This window comes from Peromyscus californicus, unplaced genomic scaffold, assembly GCF_007827085.1.
Source record: "Peromyscus californicus insignis strain IS unplaced genomic scaffold, ASM782708v3 Scaffold_8__1_contigs__length_139910024, whole genome shotgun sequence".
Classification (NCBI taxonomy): domain Eukaryota; kingdom Metazoa; phylum Chordata; class Mammalia; order Rodentia; family Cricetidae; genus Peromyscus; species Peromyscus californicus.
The window spans coordinates 93110114-93128158 of record NW_026294606.1 but is presented as its reverse complement, the minus strand read 5'-3'; the positions used below and the strand labels follow the sequence as shown (position 1 = coordinate 93128158).

At 46.9% G+C, this 18045-nt stretch overlaps 1 protein-coding gene across 1 annotated transcript in view; it reads left to right on the top strand.

Annotated features, from left to right (window-relative positions):
• Positions 1-15976, top strand: part of Plcg2 (phospholipase C gamma 2) — a 141710-nt gene extending 125734 nt beyond the window's left edge. Inside the window, exons 31-33 of the mRNA XM_052728975.1 lie at positions 2158-2246; positions 14742-14926; positions 15573-15976. Coding sequence (XP_052584935.1) covers positions 2158-2246; positions 14742-14926; positions 15573-15615 — 317 coding nt within the window. The 3' untranslated portion in view covers positions 15616-15976. The remainder of the gene's footprint in view (positions 1-2157; positions 2247-14741; positions 14927-15572) is intronic.
• The last annotated feature ends 2069 nt before the right edge of the window (positions 15977-18045 follow it).

Here is an 18045-nt window from a genome sequence, read left to right as displayed (position 1 = left end):
GACTGTCCTCAAGGGGCCTCTTATTTCAAGTGGGTACTTAAAGTCCCCCTCACACTGACCTTTCTTCATTTCCCTTCTCCATGTGAAATAAACAAGACTAAAAACAATACTATTTTCATGGTTGATGGAACAGAAAGACCTTGACTGTTGTTCACATGAGCGCTTCTCAGAGCTGGGCAGTAAGAAGAGGTATGAGGATTCAAGGACAGGGCCCACGCCTCCACTGTCAGCCAGTCCTGTCCTGTCTGTGGCTGGAGCCCACAGCTACCTGGCAATGGCCACCCCATAACAGCCCAAGGTCCTGTTTATTCTCCCAGTCCGTTAACAGTAAACTGTCCCAGGGCAGCCCATGAGATGCACAGAATCTGTGCCTTAACAGAGCTCACAAGGGATTAGAGTTCCAGAGTCTGCACTTGCACTTACATCTTAACAGGAGTCACCAACTCCATTAAGCTGGACCAGTACTGGGCTAGACTGCAGACATTCTGTGATTATCAACCCAGACAGAAACCAGAGCAGCCAACCAACTAGCCACCACCTAAAATCTCATCACCCACCAAGTGTAAATAGATCAGACAATTTCAGCACAGCAGTATTTAATGAACTCAAAATGTCCCGCAAATGCTACAGGGGGAAAAGTAGCCCAAGAGTTTTTATACCCACCCCAACTAGCATCCATCTTTGAACTCAAAGGACAGATCCATTTAAAATCTACAGTTTGTGAGCCTTTGTCACATGAGCACAAGAGAACAAAGTCAGCTAACCAAGACATTCTCAAAGAAATTCAGTAAAAAAGACAGGGGGAACTGAGCAATTTAACAATATGTTTGAAAACTTCATATATATATGTTTTAAAATATATATATTTTAAACAAAGACCAAACTAATACTGAGTGTTGACATACTGGTGTCTTCATGTTGCTTAGAATTACACACAACACACACACACACACACACACACACACACACACACACACACACACACACAATTTTGAAAAAGGTGATAAAATATTGGATAGTGTGGATACTCCCTAAGAGAAAAGGGTCAACACATGGATGGAGGAAGGAAATGGGGGTTCTCTAATGTGTGCATTGCTTATCCTGGAGGCTCAGCAGGTACCATGTAAATACAAAGCTCTCAGTTCTCAGGACAAAGGGTGACAAAGAAGGCTAAATGTGAGCTGCAAGGGACTAGTCACTGGATCTGTGCTATTTAAAAGAAACCCAAAACATCTGCTTAGAGAGCAAAGGCCATTCACAGTGGTGAGCTGTAGGCTAAGGGAGTCAGCATCCTGTGTTTTCTGTGGACTTTCACACAAGACAACCAACCAGCTGTTGAGATGGCTTGCTGTGAATGCTATTTAATGGGTGTGTGTGGGGGTGGATCAGCTTCAGTTCACCCTGCATCAATCCTAAGTAAAAAGACACATTTCAAAGTCTGTGGCACGTGGGTTCTTGTAAATAGGAAATGGGTTCTGGAGAGGGTAACCAATGCAGCCATGGACTGCCAAGGGACAGTAAGGTAGGAAATCACTGAAGATAAAGCCCACTCCCTAGTCCCGTGTTTTGTAAAGGCCTGTGGGGAGGCAGTAGGTTGAGGATTCATTATTGTTCTGACTCTTTTGACTTAATGAGTACTTAAGGAATTCAACCACAGTAGTATCAACCTCTCTAATTTCAATGAGGGGTAATATGTAGATTTTTACTTCTTTCTAAAATTACATTTATTAATTGTGTGTCTGTATTTAATTATATTTCAATTTAAATTGTAAAATTTAAATAATAAAACACACGTGGGAATTGTTCTCTCCTTCTTTCCTGTGGAGCCAGGTTGTCAGGCATGGTGGCGGGCACCTTTACCTACTGAGTTGTTTTGTCAGCCCGGTTTTGACTTCTTCTGAGGCAGTCATTTCTAGTTGGCAGATGCTTTTTCATTTTACTACTAGCTCTATGTGGATGTGTTTGTCAAGAATGCTAGTCTCTCTCTTTGACTAGCATTGAGGATGGGAACTTGGGCATCTGGATAGTAGGCCCCAGTGTGGCACACTGACTTTTCTACCCTCCGAATGGACATGCCATCTCCAGGTTATCACAAGAAAGCCAAGAGCTGATGATAATGACCTGCCATTGGCTCTTCTCTTTGTGTTTCTGCTGCAGGGTTTAGAGCGGTCCCTCTGAAGAATGGATACAGTGAAGACATTGAGTTGGCTTCCCTCCTGGTTTTCTGTGAGATGCGGCCGGTCCTGGTGAGTGCAGGACACTCACAAGTTGGGCCTGGGTGGGAATAGAATAGAAATGCCAGGGACTGATGAGCTGAAACCCTCCCAGGGCCAGTCAAGGTCCTGAGCTTTTCCCTTCAGCATCCTTTCTCGAAGAGTGCTGTAGGATTCTGGAGCAGACTGTGTAGTCTGCCAGGGAAGGACCCCGGAAGAAGTGCCTCATAGTTGCCTGTCACCAACAGCGTGGGCAGATGATGGATGCTCTTCCAGAGCTCATCCTTTCTGGATGTGTTTCCCACCTGTTGGCCTTGGGTCATGGCTTCGAAGGGTCTAAGAATATTCAATGAAGTCATCCTGGTCTGCGTGGAGGAAGGATGGACCCCTGATTCCTGTGGGGGGTGATGACTCCATAACTCTCTACACTAGGGGGTCTTCATTCTAGTCCTTTTGTTTGCCAGCATCTTGAAGAGTCTTAGCTTCTCCTTTGACTGACCAGCTTGGTTTGTGTGTTGTCGTCACTTTTATCACCGTGACCAAGTCCTGACGAGACACAACCCAAGGGAGGAGAGTTTGTCTGGCTCACAGTTTGAGGTCATACAGTCCCCTGTGGTGGGGAAGGTGCGCTGGCTGTGTGGTGGGAGGAGTTTGTGCACCTGCCTGCTCAGGAATCAGGAGGCAGAGACCAGATAGGAAGTGGGACTGAGCTAAAAATGTTAAGGCCCGCCATCAATGACCCACTTCCTCCACAGCTTCCCACCACCAGCTGGGGACCACATGTTTAAACACGTGAGTCTGTGTGGGTCATTTGCATTCAAATCATGACACGCAGATGTGGCAGAAAGATTTTGGCCTCACTGAACAGTACTGGAGAACATGATGAGGTTGTACCAGGCTCCCCATAGACGCTAACCCACACAGCAAGAATTTTCATTTATTTTTTTCTTTCTTTTATTAAAAATAGATTTTTTTTAATGCAATATATTCTGATCACAATTTCCCCTCCCTCATCTCCTCTGAAGATTCCCCCTACCTTTTCTCCCATTGGAATCCACATCCTTTCTGTCTCTCGTTAGAAAACCAATAGGCGGCATCTAAAGAATAATAGTTAAATAAAGTAAGATAAAACAAGAGCAAACCAGAATAGGATGAAACAAGCAAAGAGACAGAAGGAAAAATGCCAAAGAAAGAGCATGACATACACATGTGCAGAGACATGCATGTTCACAGGCACAGGAATCCCCTAAAAACACAAAACTGGGAACCACAATATCTCTATCTATCTATCTATCTATCTATCTATCTATCTATCTATCTGTCTGTCTGTCTGTCTGTCTGTCTGTCTATCTATCTATCTATCTATCTATCTATCTATCTATCTATCTATCCATCCGTCTATGAAAAGGACTTGTAAGGTTTAAAAAAAAACCACCCTGTCAAAACCTTATGAGACAGAAGAGAACCTCCCAATAAAATGTTGAGTCCATCTTGTGTCAGCCATCTACGGTAGTGTATGGGACCCACCCTTAAGAGTGGTTTGTATCCCCAGTGAGACTCCATTGGAGAAAATTAATTTTTCATTTGTGGGTAGTTATCAGTTGGAGATGGATGCTGGGGGCTTGGTTCCACTTCTCTCAGCGCTGGGACCCTATCTGGTGCAGACCCGTGCGGGCCGTGTGCATGCTGCCACAGTCTCTGTGAGTTCATAGGCGCATTGGTCCTGTTGCGTTTAGAAAGCCTTGTTTCCTTGGTGTCCTCCATCCTCTCTGGCTCTTACAATCTTTCCACCTCCTCTTCCACGGGGTTTCCTGGTCCCCGAAGGGAGAGATTTGGTGACGGCGTCCCGTTTAGGACCGAGCGTTCTAAGGTTTCTCACCCCCTGCACATTGGCCAGCTGTGGCTCTCTGTTATTTGTTCTCATCTGCTGTAGGAGGAGGCTTCTCTGTTGACGGCAGAGCAAGACACTGATCTATGGGTATAGCAGAATGTCATCAGGGGTCGTTTTATGGCTACGTTCCTTCAGAAGAACAATAGTATTTGGTTTTCCTCTAGGTCTGGCCTCCAGTTCTGGGCCACTTGAGCAGTGTTGGGGATGGGTTCCATCTCACTGAATGGGCCCTCACTCAAATCAGACAGTGGTTGGTTGCTCCCACAAGCTTTGTCCCACTGCTGCGTTAGCGCATCTTGTGGGCAGGCCATCACTGCAGACTGAAGACTTTGTAGCTGGGTTGGTGTTCACCTTTCTCCTTTGGTGTCCTGCAGAGTAACTTCAGGTACCGTGACCACTAGTCCACAGGAGTGAAGGCTCTAGGTAGGCACCAGCTCCACTTCTCCATGTTCAACAAGTTGTACGGTGTTATTTTTGGCAACAGGGCTTTACCATCAGTTTGTGGAGAGCAACCTCGGCAACAGCCTGGGTTGTTTGTAGGTTCCCATGGAGCCTCTTTGGCCAACACCCCAATTAGGTGTAACTCAGTAACCCATTCTTGGCAATGGAAGATTCATTTGGTGATGAGATGTCTAGATGGGCCTCCATCTCCCTCATTATTTGGCATTTTCATTCAGATTGCCTTCATATATATATGGAAGCTTCCACTTTGTTAGTTTACTCAATGCTCGAGAAATAATCATATTAGGAAGCCAAGTGTTCTCACCCAGGAGTCAAGTTCAGGATGGATTGGTTTATTTGTTTGCTTATTTATTTGTTTGTTTATTGAGACAAGGTCTCCCTATTTAGTCCTCGCTGTCCTGGAACTCACTCTTAGTTTCAGTTGTCCTTCCCATATTTCCTGTCACCCCCTTCTCTCCCCCTCTCTGTTTGATCTTTCTGCTCCTGCCATGTCACGCCCCCCTTCCCCATCCATCCATAACTATCTATTCTATTACCCCTTCCCTGGGAGATCCATATCTCCCCCTATTCCCTTATTCTATATGTAGCCTCTGTGGTTATATGGATTATAACTTGCTTATTGAAGACTTAACAGCTAACACTCACATATAAACAAATACATACCATATTTATCTTTCTGAGTCTAGACCTCACTCAGGATGATTTTTTTCTAATTCCATCCATTTACATGCCAATTTCTTTTTTTTTCTTCCCTGAGACATGGTTTCTCTGCCCTGGCTGTCCTAGAACTCACTCTGTAGACCAGGCTGGCCTCGAACTCACAGAGATCCACCTGCCTTTGCCTCCTAGGTGCTGGGATTAAAGGTGTGAACCACCACTGCCCCATGATTTCATTTTTTTCAATGACTAAGTACTATTCCATTGTGTAAATGCACCACATTTTCTTTAACCATTCATCCACTGATGGACGTTTAGACTGTTTCCAATTTCTGTCTGTTATGAATAGAGCAGCAATGAACATGATTGAGCAAGTACTGTTTTTACAATGCCCGGCATATAAATAATTCATTTTTCCATGGTCCTTCATTCTTCTACCAAAAAACCAGAGAGCTTGAATTGAGCAAGGGACTTTTATAGCCACCTACATTTCCCTTTGGGTAATCTAAGTGAACCGTGGCCATGGGCCCCAGTGTGCTGATGTATTATTGGTCTTGTTTTTGGACCCTTATTGTTTTTTCTGGTGGAGAATTGTTGCTTTGTGATGTTCTTTTGGTTGAAGGAATTCATGTTTTGGAAATTTCTTGATTGTCAGTTCCTGGAACATAACCAAGAGCTCTCAAATGGCGTGGGAGGGGCAGGACTGGGGGATGCCTTTAGCAGCCATCATGGTGATCCAGGTAATGAAAACTGCTATATTTATAGCTGGGCTTGGTGGTACACACCTTCAGCCCTTGCCCTTGGGAAACAGAGGCAGTCACATCTCTGTGAGTTCAAGGCCAGCCTTGTCTATATAGTTATAGAGTTCCAGGACAGCCAGGACTGAATAGGGAGACCTTGTTTCAATAAACAAACAAATACATAAGCAAACAAATAAATAAATCCATCCTGAACTTGACTCCTGGGTGAGAACACTTGGCTTCCTAATGTGATTATTTCTCAAGCATTGACGAAACATCAAGGCGAAAGCAGACCACAAACAGGGAGAGCGAGGCAGAGCAGAGAATGAGAGACAGTAGCTGGCCAACGACCTCATTGGCCAAGGGCACCACCACTGTCTAGAACATAGAAGATAACCTCAGGATGAGGAAATTCTATCTGAAGGGGACAGATAACAGAACAGTTTCCATCTTGAAAAGAATTTTAAATCTTAAACTAAAAATTACAGTTTTCACTTGAGTTAGATGAGGCCCCCTTCCAGCCAATTCCATGTTCTTTCTGTGGTAGAAAGGCCCAGGCAGGAACATTTGTATAAGTTCCTTCCTGTACTGTGACTGGGTGAGCAAAATGCTTACCACCTCATGGGTCTTAAACCTCTCTTCTTCTTAATGGATTATGCACAAGCCAACTTATCATAAATAAGACCAAGATGCTTAATAAATCTATTAAAATAATTTTTGCATGATTATCAAAACTCCCATGAGGCTGGGGAAATGGATCAGCTGGTAAAGTGGCCACGGGTGCAAAGATCTGAGTTCTGATCCTTGACACCCACATAAAAGCCAGACATAGCGGGGCTAATCTGTAATGCCAGGGCAGGGGCCGAAGAGGAGAGGACTCCTGCGGCTTGGTGGCCACGCTCGCCAATCAGTGAGATCCCGGTCTGTGAGAGGTCCTGACTCCAACAGTAACGTGGAGTGAGACTGAGGAAGACACCCAACATTGACCTCTGGCCTCCACACACATGTGCATACACAACCGTATGCGTATGTGCACACATGCATGCACACACACAAACAAAACCCCTCAGTACAGATTATATATAGAGGGAGAAGGAAAATCAGTATTGGTTTTATTTGCTTCCTTCATTTCCTAGGGGTTCATTCAAACCAATCTAAACACACAAACACACACACACACACACACACACACACACACACACACATACACACACACACACACACACACACACACTCCCCCACCCCGAACTTTGGCATGGTTCAGATTTGGCACCAGGATCGTCTTTGTAGGCTGTTCAGTAGCATCCATGCTTTTTGCCCACTAGATGCCAGCAGCACCTATTTCCTCACACGACAGCACAAACTCTCTCCAGGCATTGTTGCGCATCCCTCAGGTGACCATATCCTTCTTTGAGAACCCACTGCTTGAAAATGAAATTCTAAGCACCTTTCTCTATTAGACCTTGCCATTAAGGAGATTGGCCATAAACTCAGTATTCCTCCAAGTCAGACATTTCGAGGGAGCCCATTTACCCCTCCGGCTCTCAGGTCCGTCTCCATGTAGGTTTCTCTTCACTTATGTCTGAATTATTCGCTTAGGCTCCATTCCCAGATGTGGAGTGAGTGGGACCGGATAATTTAGTAGGGCGGTAGAACTGCAAACCTAAGCCTTGAAAACAAGGAAGCTAGAGGAGGCTTTGCTGAGTCAGACTCCGTGTCCCACAGCCCACTGTCGGGTGTGGGCTTCTTTCCTCTGTTGCCTGGGGGAGCAGAAGCTGTGATGCCCCTCTGTGCCCATAAAGCCCATCTGCAGGCAGTTCACGGGAAAAGCAGGCAGTAAACACGGCTGCGGAAGGCAGCAGGATAGCACTTTGCGAAGCTGTTGTAAACACCCCGGAACCGTTATAAATAAATTATTAGGGATCACTGACAGTGGAGAGAACGAGTATATTTGAAAGAAAATTGTGCTTAGCTGGCTTTGGTTTCCTTGATGAGGGGTGCCCGACGTGTCGGGGACCCCACTGATGAGTGAAGGGGATGAGGGTTGGGAGGGAGGTTCTGAATGGAAAGCTCCCTCTTGCAGGTCTGCTCTTTTCGAGGACGTGCCTGGGCGTGTGCACACTTCATCTCGGCTGCCGTCTCCTGAGCCTTTATTTAATTGCGCATCTGTCACCTGGTTCTGTACCACCCCAGCTGCCAGTTGGCATTTCCATCCACGCCGGGATGAAGGCCGCTCAGAGGCGGTACAGGCCCCACGTGCAGTAGGCTGGGCCTTCCCCCTTGATGTCTAGGGTCCAGCCTTGCTGGATGGGTCGCTATAACCGCTGGATGCAAGAGCCAGGCAGACTTTTCTGAACAAGGGACTGATCCATTGAGAGCCCTGACGAAAGTTTCCCTTGAAGTATTTGTTGAAACAGAGCTTAAAGTGTCAGAAATCTGCCAATCAATACTTCAGATCTCTTCCGCGGTAGCCATTTACACGCCACAATTACTTTACCAATCCTCAGTCCCTTACTGTGTTGGCCAGATACGGTTTTAAGGAGTATTTTAGCACTGTTTTATTCCTTGCTATATTTAATTTGGGGAGCAGGGTGAAAAAAAAGAGGGAAATGAAAAAAATCCCACAAACAGCCTGTTAGTAGCTTGCTGGTTCCTTTGCCTTGTCTGTTTCTTCACGTGGTATTTGTGAAGTTGGATTCACACGCGTGCCCCTTCACCCCTCCGCAGATGGCTTGAAGCGGCTCTTGTCTGATGTGTGATTTTCAAAGCCCCCGACGCTTTGTTTCGTCAGCGAAGGTCCCTTAGTCACTCGGCCCCTCTCCTGCTGCCGGGTACTTTAGTTGTTGGCAGGGTTTTATTCTTTGTTGACTCTGTAAATAATGAAGGTCTTCCCATAACTTTTTCTGATTAAAAATATTCCCTATGGCTAGATATTTGGCGGTGGAATAATAGAGCAAAGAACCAAAAAAAAAAAAAAAAAAAAAAAAAAAAAAAAAAAAAAAAAAACCAAAAAAGGTACTTAGTTTTCTTTGTGGAAGTGGTTCTCAACCTGTGTGTCGTGACCCCTTCGGGGGTCCAATGACCCTTTCACAGGAGTCGCATATCAGATATCCTGCATATCAGATATTTACATAGCAATTCATAAATAGTAACAAAATTACAGTTAGGAAGTAGCAATGAAAATAATCTTATGGTTGGGGGCGGGAGTGACCACAACATGAGGAACTGCCTTAAGGGCCATAGCATTAGGAAGGTGAAGAACCAGTGCTTTAGCGGGGAGTGTTTTCTGAAAATCAGCAGTGGGTTTTAGGTCAGCATGTTAAAGCCAGTCTTGACAGTGGAAGGGGGTCTCTGCCCAGACGACCCGCATTTGGGAGATGCTGACCAGGACTGAGTGCGGACTCCTACATACACACACCTGACCATTATTGAGCAAGCAGGCTGGTGGTGCTTGGCAGGGATATTTGAGAAAACTGGCTTCCCCAGTAGCCTGGTTTGGGTTCAACTGTGTCTTGCTCTGGGCTATGGGAGCAAGGGACAAGAGATAGATCTACAGGAAGTCTGCTTGTTAGCTGTCCGGCTGAAGGCACAGCCCAGCAGAAGTGCGCATTCTTTGGAGAAAAGCTATGATACATCAATGACTTTGAAAATCATGTGAAACAACAGAGGAATAAAAATGCTAAAAGCTTCCTGTGAGGCTGGGAAAGGGCATGTGTATAAATCCGGAATTCCGGAGGACCAAGAGCTGAGCTGGTCTGGGAGTTTTTGAGCTTGAGAATGACTTTTCTGCTGATGCGGAGGGATCTGAAGACATAGATTAAGGCCCTCCTTGTGCCGGACTAGCTCGAGTTTGGTCATGTCGGCTCCAGAGAGAGCTACTGCTGTGCCTGCCTCCACAGATCCAATAACATGACATAGATACCCACCAGATAAAGCCCCAAGCTGCAGTAAACACAACTGTCGCACACAACGAGAGGAGAGCACTGTGCAGCTGGAGAGGACGGTGGGCAGTGAGCTCCTAGATGGAAGGCGCAGGCACTGTGGGGAGCTGCCTAGGGGAGCCCCGGAGAAGGACTCCGGAACTAGAAACAAAACGGGGGCTCTGATCCCTTATATAATGAAAATTTCAATGTAAAGGAAGATACCTATGTTTCAGACAGAGTGGCTGAAACACCTCAGAATCCAGAACATCACCTAGAGATGGGAACTACTGAGGAAGTGACAGGCTGGGTCCCTTCATCAGGCGGCTAGCAGAGGGGAAGTTTCTCTAGGTTCACTTGATTCGATGGGATGAATAGAAATCGGCAAACGGAGCCAAACAAAATATATTGAACTCTGAGGATAAAGAACTAGGCGCCCAAACACACTAGAGTATGTATAAGGCAGAGTCTGGTATCCACCTTGTTCTCATTAGCATGGAAAACTGGAGGGCAGGAACATGCCACCTGCAGACTCGCGAGAAGCGTGAATGCGGTGCCTAGTCACCCACCTGTAAAAGGCATGTGTGGGGCTGGGGAGATGGGTCCTTTGGTAAAGTGCCAGAGTCTGCATCCCAGTACCCCCGTAAAAGCCAAGCTATATGGAACACATCTGTAACCTCAATGCCTTCTGGGAAAAGTGGTACAACAGGCAGATCCTTGGAGCTCATTGGCCAGATAGACTGGTTAAGCTCCGGGTTTTGTGAGAAACCTTGTCTCAAAAAAAAAAAAAAAAAAAAAAAAAAAGTGGCCAGGCATAGTGGTGCACACCTCTAATCTCAGCCTCAGGAGAGGCAGAGGCAGGGAGTTGTGTGAGTTCAAGTCTCAGTTCCCAGCCAGCCAGGGCTCCATAGTGAGATCCTGTCTCAAAAGTAAATCATTAAGGTGGAGAGGGTTAGAGAGGGACACCTGACATTGGCTGTTGGCTGCTGCACACACACCGACAAACAAGAATTTTACCTAAAGGAAACCCCTAGGTAGTCCCGATATATAAATGGATCCTGTAGATGGTAAAGTGCAGTGGTGGAAAAACCAGGGAAATCTGTGTGTAGTTACATTTTATGGGGCAAGGACACTGGGTAAGGCTTTGCGATGCAATCAAATAAGTATACATGAGACAAATAGGCCATAAAGAAAATCTCTGTAATTGGAAACTACAATAATCAGCACAAAACTCAGGTAAAATAAGTGACCTAAAGGTTTTGCCTCTGATGGCTGAGTTGTAATTAGTCACCCCCTGAGTCATGGTTTGCCTGTGACACCATCAAGTTAGACAGATGTTGAGAATGCTTGATATTTGAAAACAAGAGCTCCCAGGGCTGGAGAGAGGGCTCAACAGTTAAGAGCTCTGGTTGCACTTGCAAGGGACCTGGGTTTGGTCCCTAGCACTCACAGGACAGCTCCCAACTGCCCGAAACTCCAGTTGCAGGGGATCCAAGATCCTCTCCTGACTTCCATGGGCACCAGACATACACATAGCGCACATGCATACACACGTAAAATATTCATACACATACAATAAAAATAAATCATGCATACACACAGGTAAAATATTCATACATATACAATAAAAATAAATCCTAAAAGAGAATATTCTAAATAAGAAGCAAAAAGTACTTGAAAATTACTAATGAAATGTATGTCACACCTATGCAGGCAAACCTTACTTTGTCATACATTGTATATGTTGGGAATTTCAAAAAGTGAAGGCTTGAGGCAATCCTGCATGGAGCCCTTCATGCAGCCTTTACTAAAAGCTCATGATAGCTCTGTGTGTCCCTGTTCCATCTGAATATATTTCAGTGTTTCCAACATGTGGTAGATTATTAGAACCACTGTGGAGATCTGTGATCTTTGATCTTGCTGTTGTGACTATTTGGGGGTGCTGCAGGCTGCTCCTAGGTGAGGTGCTGGACTGATAACTGTGTTATGTTCTGACTGCTTTATGGATTGGCCAAAATCCTTCTCTGATTCTCCTCTGGCCTCCTTATCCCCTGAGACACAATTAGGAGCACCAGTTAATAAAATATCCCAGTGACAGGAAGAGGCACACATCTGTCACTTTAAATCAAAAGCTAGAAATGGCTCAGCTTAGTGAGGAAGGCGTGTCGAGAGCGGAGATGGCAGAAGCTAGGCTCGCATATCAGTTAAGCTGTGAATGCAAGGGAAAGGCTTTTGGGGGAAAAAAAAGCTACTCTTATAAGCACAGATGAGACGCCTTATTTCAATATGGAGAAAGCTCCAGTGGTCTGTTAGAAGATCAAGGCAACCACAGTATTCACTTAACCAAACCCCTGACTCTCCGCAGTTCGGTGAAGGATGAGGGAAGCAAGAAAGCTACAGGAAAAAAACCAGTGACAGTGTCGGCAGGGGGCTCATAGGCTTGAGGAAAGAAGCCAGCTCCATGGCATCACGGGAGACGGAGCAGAGGGTGCTGATGCAGAGGTTGCAGCCAGAGTCCCTGACTATGGATGAAGGAGGCTGTGTAGGTGAAATAATCTCCTCTTGGAAGCGACGGTGGATTCTGTAGTTACAGAGAGATGTCAATGCCAAGCTTCAAAAGACAGTCTGCCTTTGACTAGGGGCTAATGTAGCTGGCGGCTATATGTGAAGCCTAGTTTACCATTCTAAAAATCCTAGGGCCCTGAGGATTATCCTAAATCTACTCCGCACTCTGAAGCCTTGGTGACAGCACACCCATTTATGACATGATTTACTGAAGCATTTAAGCCTGCCATTGAGACCTCCAAAGGAAAATCCCCTTTCCAAGTATTGCTGTGCGCTGATGGTGTGTTGGTCACCCAAGGGCCTCGTGGAGATGGATGACAAGATTAATGTTTTTATGCCTGCCGATGCAACATGCTTTCTGCAGTCCACATATCAAGGAGTGGTTTTGACTTTGAGGCTTACTATTTAGGAAATGCATTTCCTAAGCTGTAGCTGCTGTAGGTATTCTTTGCATGGAAAACTTTCTAGAAAGGCTTTGACTTTCTTTCTTTCTTTCTTTCTTTCTTTCTTTCTTTCTTTCTTTCTTTCTTTCTTTCTTTCTTTCTTTCTTTCTTCCTTCCTTCCTTCCTTCCTTCCTTCCTTCCTTCCTTCCTTCCTTCCTTCCTTCCTTCCTTTTCTTTTCTTGGTTTTTTGAGACAGGGTTTCTCTGTGTAGTTTTAGTACCTGTCCTGGATCTCACTCTGTAGACCAGGCTGGCCTCGAACTCACAGAGATCTGCCTGGCTCTGCTCCCGAGTGGTGGGATTAAAGGTGTGTGCCACCATGCCCGGCTGGCTTTGCCTTTCTAAAAGTCATTTAGAACACTGATAATTCTTGGAAGGTCAAAACGGCAGTTTATGACAAGTTGATTCCTGTTCTCATGGACGGCTGGTTGAAGCAACTATAGATGGGCCTTGGTGGGAAGCAGAGCCAGAAGACTCGCCCTCAACAAACCACTGCAGCAGTGGGCCTCAACCTTCCTAGTGCTTAGACCCTTTAATATAGTTCCTCTTGTTGTGGTGACCCCAACCATTAAATTATTTTCATTGCTACTTCATAACTGTGATTTTGCTACTGTTATGAGTCATACTGTAAATATCTGTGTTTCCCGATGGTCTTAGGTGACCCCTGTGAAAGGGTCATTCAATCCCTGAAGGGGTCATGACCCACAGTTTGGGAACTGCTGCACTGCAGTCATGCGATAACATTGGGATGGAAAAGTTGTGTGTGGATGAACCAAGAAAGAGCGTCTCTGGTGAAGACGCTGTGTACATTAGTGAGACGTCAGCAAATGGAAGTGTAGTCAGTGAAGCAGAGGTTGGGGTTGGCAGGAGAGACTAACTTTGACAGAAGCTCTGCTGTGTATCGAAAGCACCCCTCACTTCTAGCTATTAACAGAAGTGCAACATAAGACAACTAGAATTATGAATGTATGTCTATGTGCATGTGAGAACAGGTGCCTATGGGGGCTTGGAGAGGGTATTGGATCCCCTGAAGCCTGAATTAGAGGTGGCTGTGAACTGCCGGACATGAGTGTTTGGAACTGAACTCTGGTCCCTGAGAGATCAGCAAGAATTCTTAATGACCGGGTCTTCCTTTCAGCTTCCACCCTGGTTTTGAGACAGTCTCTCATTGCCACGGAGCTCACTAATTAGGCTAGGCTGGCTGGTGGTGAGCCCTGGGGATCTACCTGTCTCTGCCTCCCCAGAGCTGATAATAAGTTTGCCCCACTCAGCTCAGGGTTTTTACATGGGTTCTGGGGCTCATCTTCATGCTCACAACCCAAGCACTTTATTGAGCGAGCATCTCTCCAGCCCTGCTTTGCCTTTTAAGTGTCTTGCACGATGTTAAATTGTCTGCTCCCTGCCACCTCTGTCTTCACCTTGGGACATCTTTTCTTCTTCAGTGTGAGCATATACCTGCATAGACAACCGTGAAGTTAGGTCAAAAGCCAGAAGGCGATCTGACCAAGTGACAAGCAGGCTCAGCTCAGAGAGGCCCTTGTGTTTCAGGGTTTCCTAGTAAAGTGACTTTCAGAAAACCAAGGAAGGGCCTTAGCAGCTGCTAGCTTCTGCTGCTGGAGGAGACGAGGGTGAAGCAGAGGCTGGGGTCAACAGGAAGACTCCAATTTCAGAAGGAAGCTGTGTAGTAACAGTCACCTTTGGTTAAATTAGGCCCTGGACTCTAGAAGCAGCCCCGGTTAGTTGCAAAACCTCTGCGCTCCGTTCCTATGGGCACACATGTGAGACCCTAGGTTGTTTTCCGTGCTGGCTTGGAAGATATCCCTCACGGGGCTGTTCTCTTCCCTCCCCCAGGAGTGTGAAGAGGAACTCTACTCCTCCTGTCGCCAACTGAGGAGGCGGCAGGAGGAGCTCAACAACCAGCTCTTCCTGTACGACACACACCAGAACCTGCGCGGAGCCAACCGCGATGCCCTGGTGAAGGAGTTCAACGTTAATGAGAACCAGCTGCAGCTGTACCAGGAGAAGTGCAACCGGAGGTAGGTGTCATCGGGTGTCATGGTCATCACCCCTGCCCCCACCCCCACCCTGTGTGCGCAGTCCCGGAACTTCCAGCCGCAACCTCAGCACCTGGGGCTTCCTTTTATCATATCTTAAACCCCGGCTGCTTCCCTTAGGTAGAACTGTTTTCTCCGTGGATATTTCAGTCTAATACTGAGAGTAAAATGGTGAGCACCAGTTGTTTGCTTTGGCTGTGCTGGGGAAACCTGGAGCCTTACACAAGGCTAGGCAAGCACTCTCCTACGAAGCTGCAGTGACTAACTTTTAAGTTGTCCTTATTTGAGTGGCCAAGTGGTTCAGATCTGAGCAGAATTCTCCCCAGGGGAGGCTTCTGGTTGTGCCCTAGACGTGGGGTGAGTGGGAGAGGCAGCCAGTGGTGCCCACACATGCTCTGAGACCACGCATCAAATGAACTAGTCTTCAAAGAACACTTCATGAGCTCCCCACCCAAGCTGTGTTCTCATCGGATCCTTGGAAGAGCTGCTGTCACCTTATTCACCGAGGATGAAGCGGAGATTCCCCAGGGTGTGCTAGGAGCCCAGAGCCTCCTTCCCTCAGCCACAAGTGACCTGCTATGTAGGGTGGACGATACCCACTGATGGGGTTCAATCTGTTTTATTTCAGGTTGAGAGAGAAGAGAGTCAGCAACAGCAGGTTCTACTCCTAGAAGCCGTGTGTGTGTGTGTGTGTGTGTGTGTGTGTGTGTGTGTGTGTGTGTGTGTGTGTGTGTGTGCGCGTGCATGTGCTTGAGTGCACATTAGTGCATCTGGGTGTGGGAGAGCCTTATAATCAGCCCCTAGGACGAGACTCATCTGTGACATCCACTGTCCTCTCTCCGAGCCACTGTAGAGATGACGTTACTGAAGACCCCCCTATAGGCAGGAGGAGTTGGGACATTTCCTGCTGTTTTTCCACCTTGGACAACTTTCTTAACTTATACTCCTGATAGAGGATTCCCAAGCTCTGCTCCTCATGTTTGCCCTCCCCTGTCCTCAGCCTCACTGAATAAAGACAACAGTTTCAAGCCGTTAAGCTCTCTCTACCTGCTCTGTACAGCGAACAGGAATTCCTCTGTGGTGAACACGATTCTGCCGATGACCCAGGTAATTGACTTCCACAGAGGAGGAGCTGAGACATGGGGAACTAATTCATTAGATTCGGAAAAGAGTTTTAGCTAAGAGGCAAATGATCCTATAATTAAGGCCATTGGATTCCACAGGACCCTGCCTGGTCAGGGTCTCAGCTCAATGTGTATTAACGACCACCAGCATGGCAGCTGGCTAGACAGACCTGCTTGGGAATCTGCTCTTAGGCCAGTTTCTGTCTCATGGCTAGCGGTATTGGGGTGCCAGCTTCTTGCATGTCCTTGTTGTGCCTGTCCCTCTGAGTCTGGTGGGAGGCTGCTGCAAAGGTCCTCGGGCCATAGCCAACAGCATCATTGCTAGTTAAAGAGGAAGCTGACAGGTTGGGTTATGGGAAACTTTCTCTGGGTTATCCAACTTGCTGGTACATCAAGTGAAGGGTTGATGGTAGTGATGTCAGGATGTTCCAGGGAACCTGCGGTCACTCCAGAGAGGCAGGCACACCCAGTGCATGGTCACCTGGGTGACGTTATTTCAGTACTTTAAGGAGTTAACAAGGGTGTGTGTGTATGCGTGTGTTGCTGGGGTTGAACTCAGGCCCTTGTGCTATCCCTGAGCTAAATCTCCAGCTTTATAAAGCTCTCAAAGGAGAAGCAGTGAGGCAGACAGTAAACAGCTTCTCATCGAGTGGAGAATTGACTTGAGAAAACAGGTGTAGCTGTGACCAGCTGGGAGCCGACAGTAAGCCGCTTCATGGCAGAACGGAACCTGGGGTCAGAGACCCTCTGGGGTCTCTCCTCCCTGGGGTGATACTCAGAATGCCGGGCTTACCCTGTGTGTGCTGCTGGAGAAAAGATGAAAAGCTAACTCTCTCTGACCGAAGAACCCTGTCTCTTCATTTTCCAAAAATTTCCTGAGCAAGGCTCCTTCATATACGGACCTCCAAGCCAAGGTCAGAAGATCTTGGGGGAAAGCAGTTATTACTGGGTTCAGGGGGCCGCATCCGGCAGTGAGTTCCCAAAGCAAAAGACCTTCCCCAAAGCCAGGACTGAGCTAATGGCAGCCTGGGGAGGAGTGTCCTCTTGTGACTCCTCTGATCCTGGCTTTGTATTTCATCTGATAATTGACAAGGAAGGAAAAGAGTCCCCATTACAGCCGAGTAGAAAGCAAGTTTGATGAAAAATTGGATGAAGGCTGCGGGGAAGGACATGCCAGGCTCCGTAGCAGTTTCCCACTGGCTGGGACCAGGTGGAGACTTAAACTTAATTCTCCCAATAGCAACACCCTGGCCCCTTTCTACCACATTATCGCCTCTCCACAGCAGAGCTTGGACTGCTGCCATCCCTCCCTCTGCCCACCTTGCCACCTTACTCTGTTTTCAAGTCTAATTGCTAAGGCTGGAGTCTTCATTTGCTTTAAATGGCTAATTTTACTACTGTATCAAGGAAAGCGAGAGATGGTTGGTAGAAGGCCGTAAGAAGCATCTCTTCAACAGTGGGGGCCTGAAGTCCGTAGAGAGTCACGCCCTGCAGGGCAGGGGCAAGCAGGAACAGCTGTACCAGCATCTGGTAACCTGACTACACCAGTGATCCGGGAAGAACATCCTCCCCCTGGTCCATCGCTAGAGGTCACTTGGTGGGGTTCTCCCATCTTGAGCTTGATTGGATCATGCACTGATTCAGGTTTTTGGTGGCTGGTGTCAGAGTCCACGTGGGTTTTCCTAGGGAAGGGTCAGATGAGCCTGTCCTAATGCCACGTGTCCTAACTGTCTAGACAGCAGACCACAGGCGTCTTGAGTGACAGCAGCAGAACTGATGACACCAGTCATCGTGTAGTGTTCTGTGACACTGGTGTGCTCATCATCCTTGGTGTATGCTTGGGGACATTGGTTATGACTTGAGAAAATACCAAGCTGGGGTGGCAAGGTCACTGGGGCGGGAGACTTCAGGAGACAACGTTAGACATTTATATGCTGTGAGGCTTGGGTGTTCAGTAATTAAACAGGGTGCAGAGCC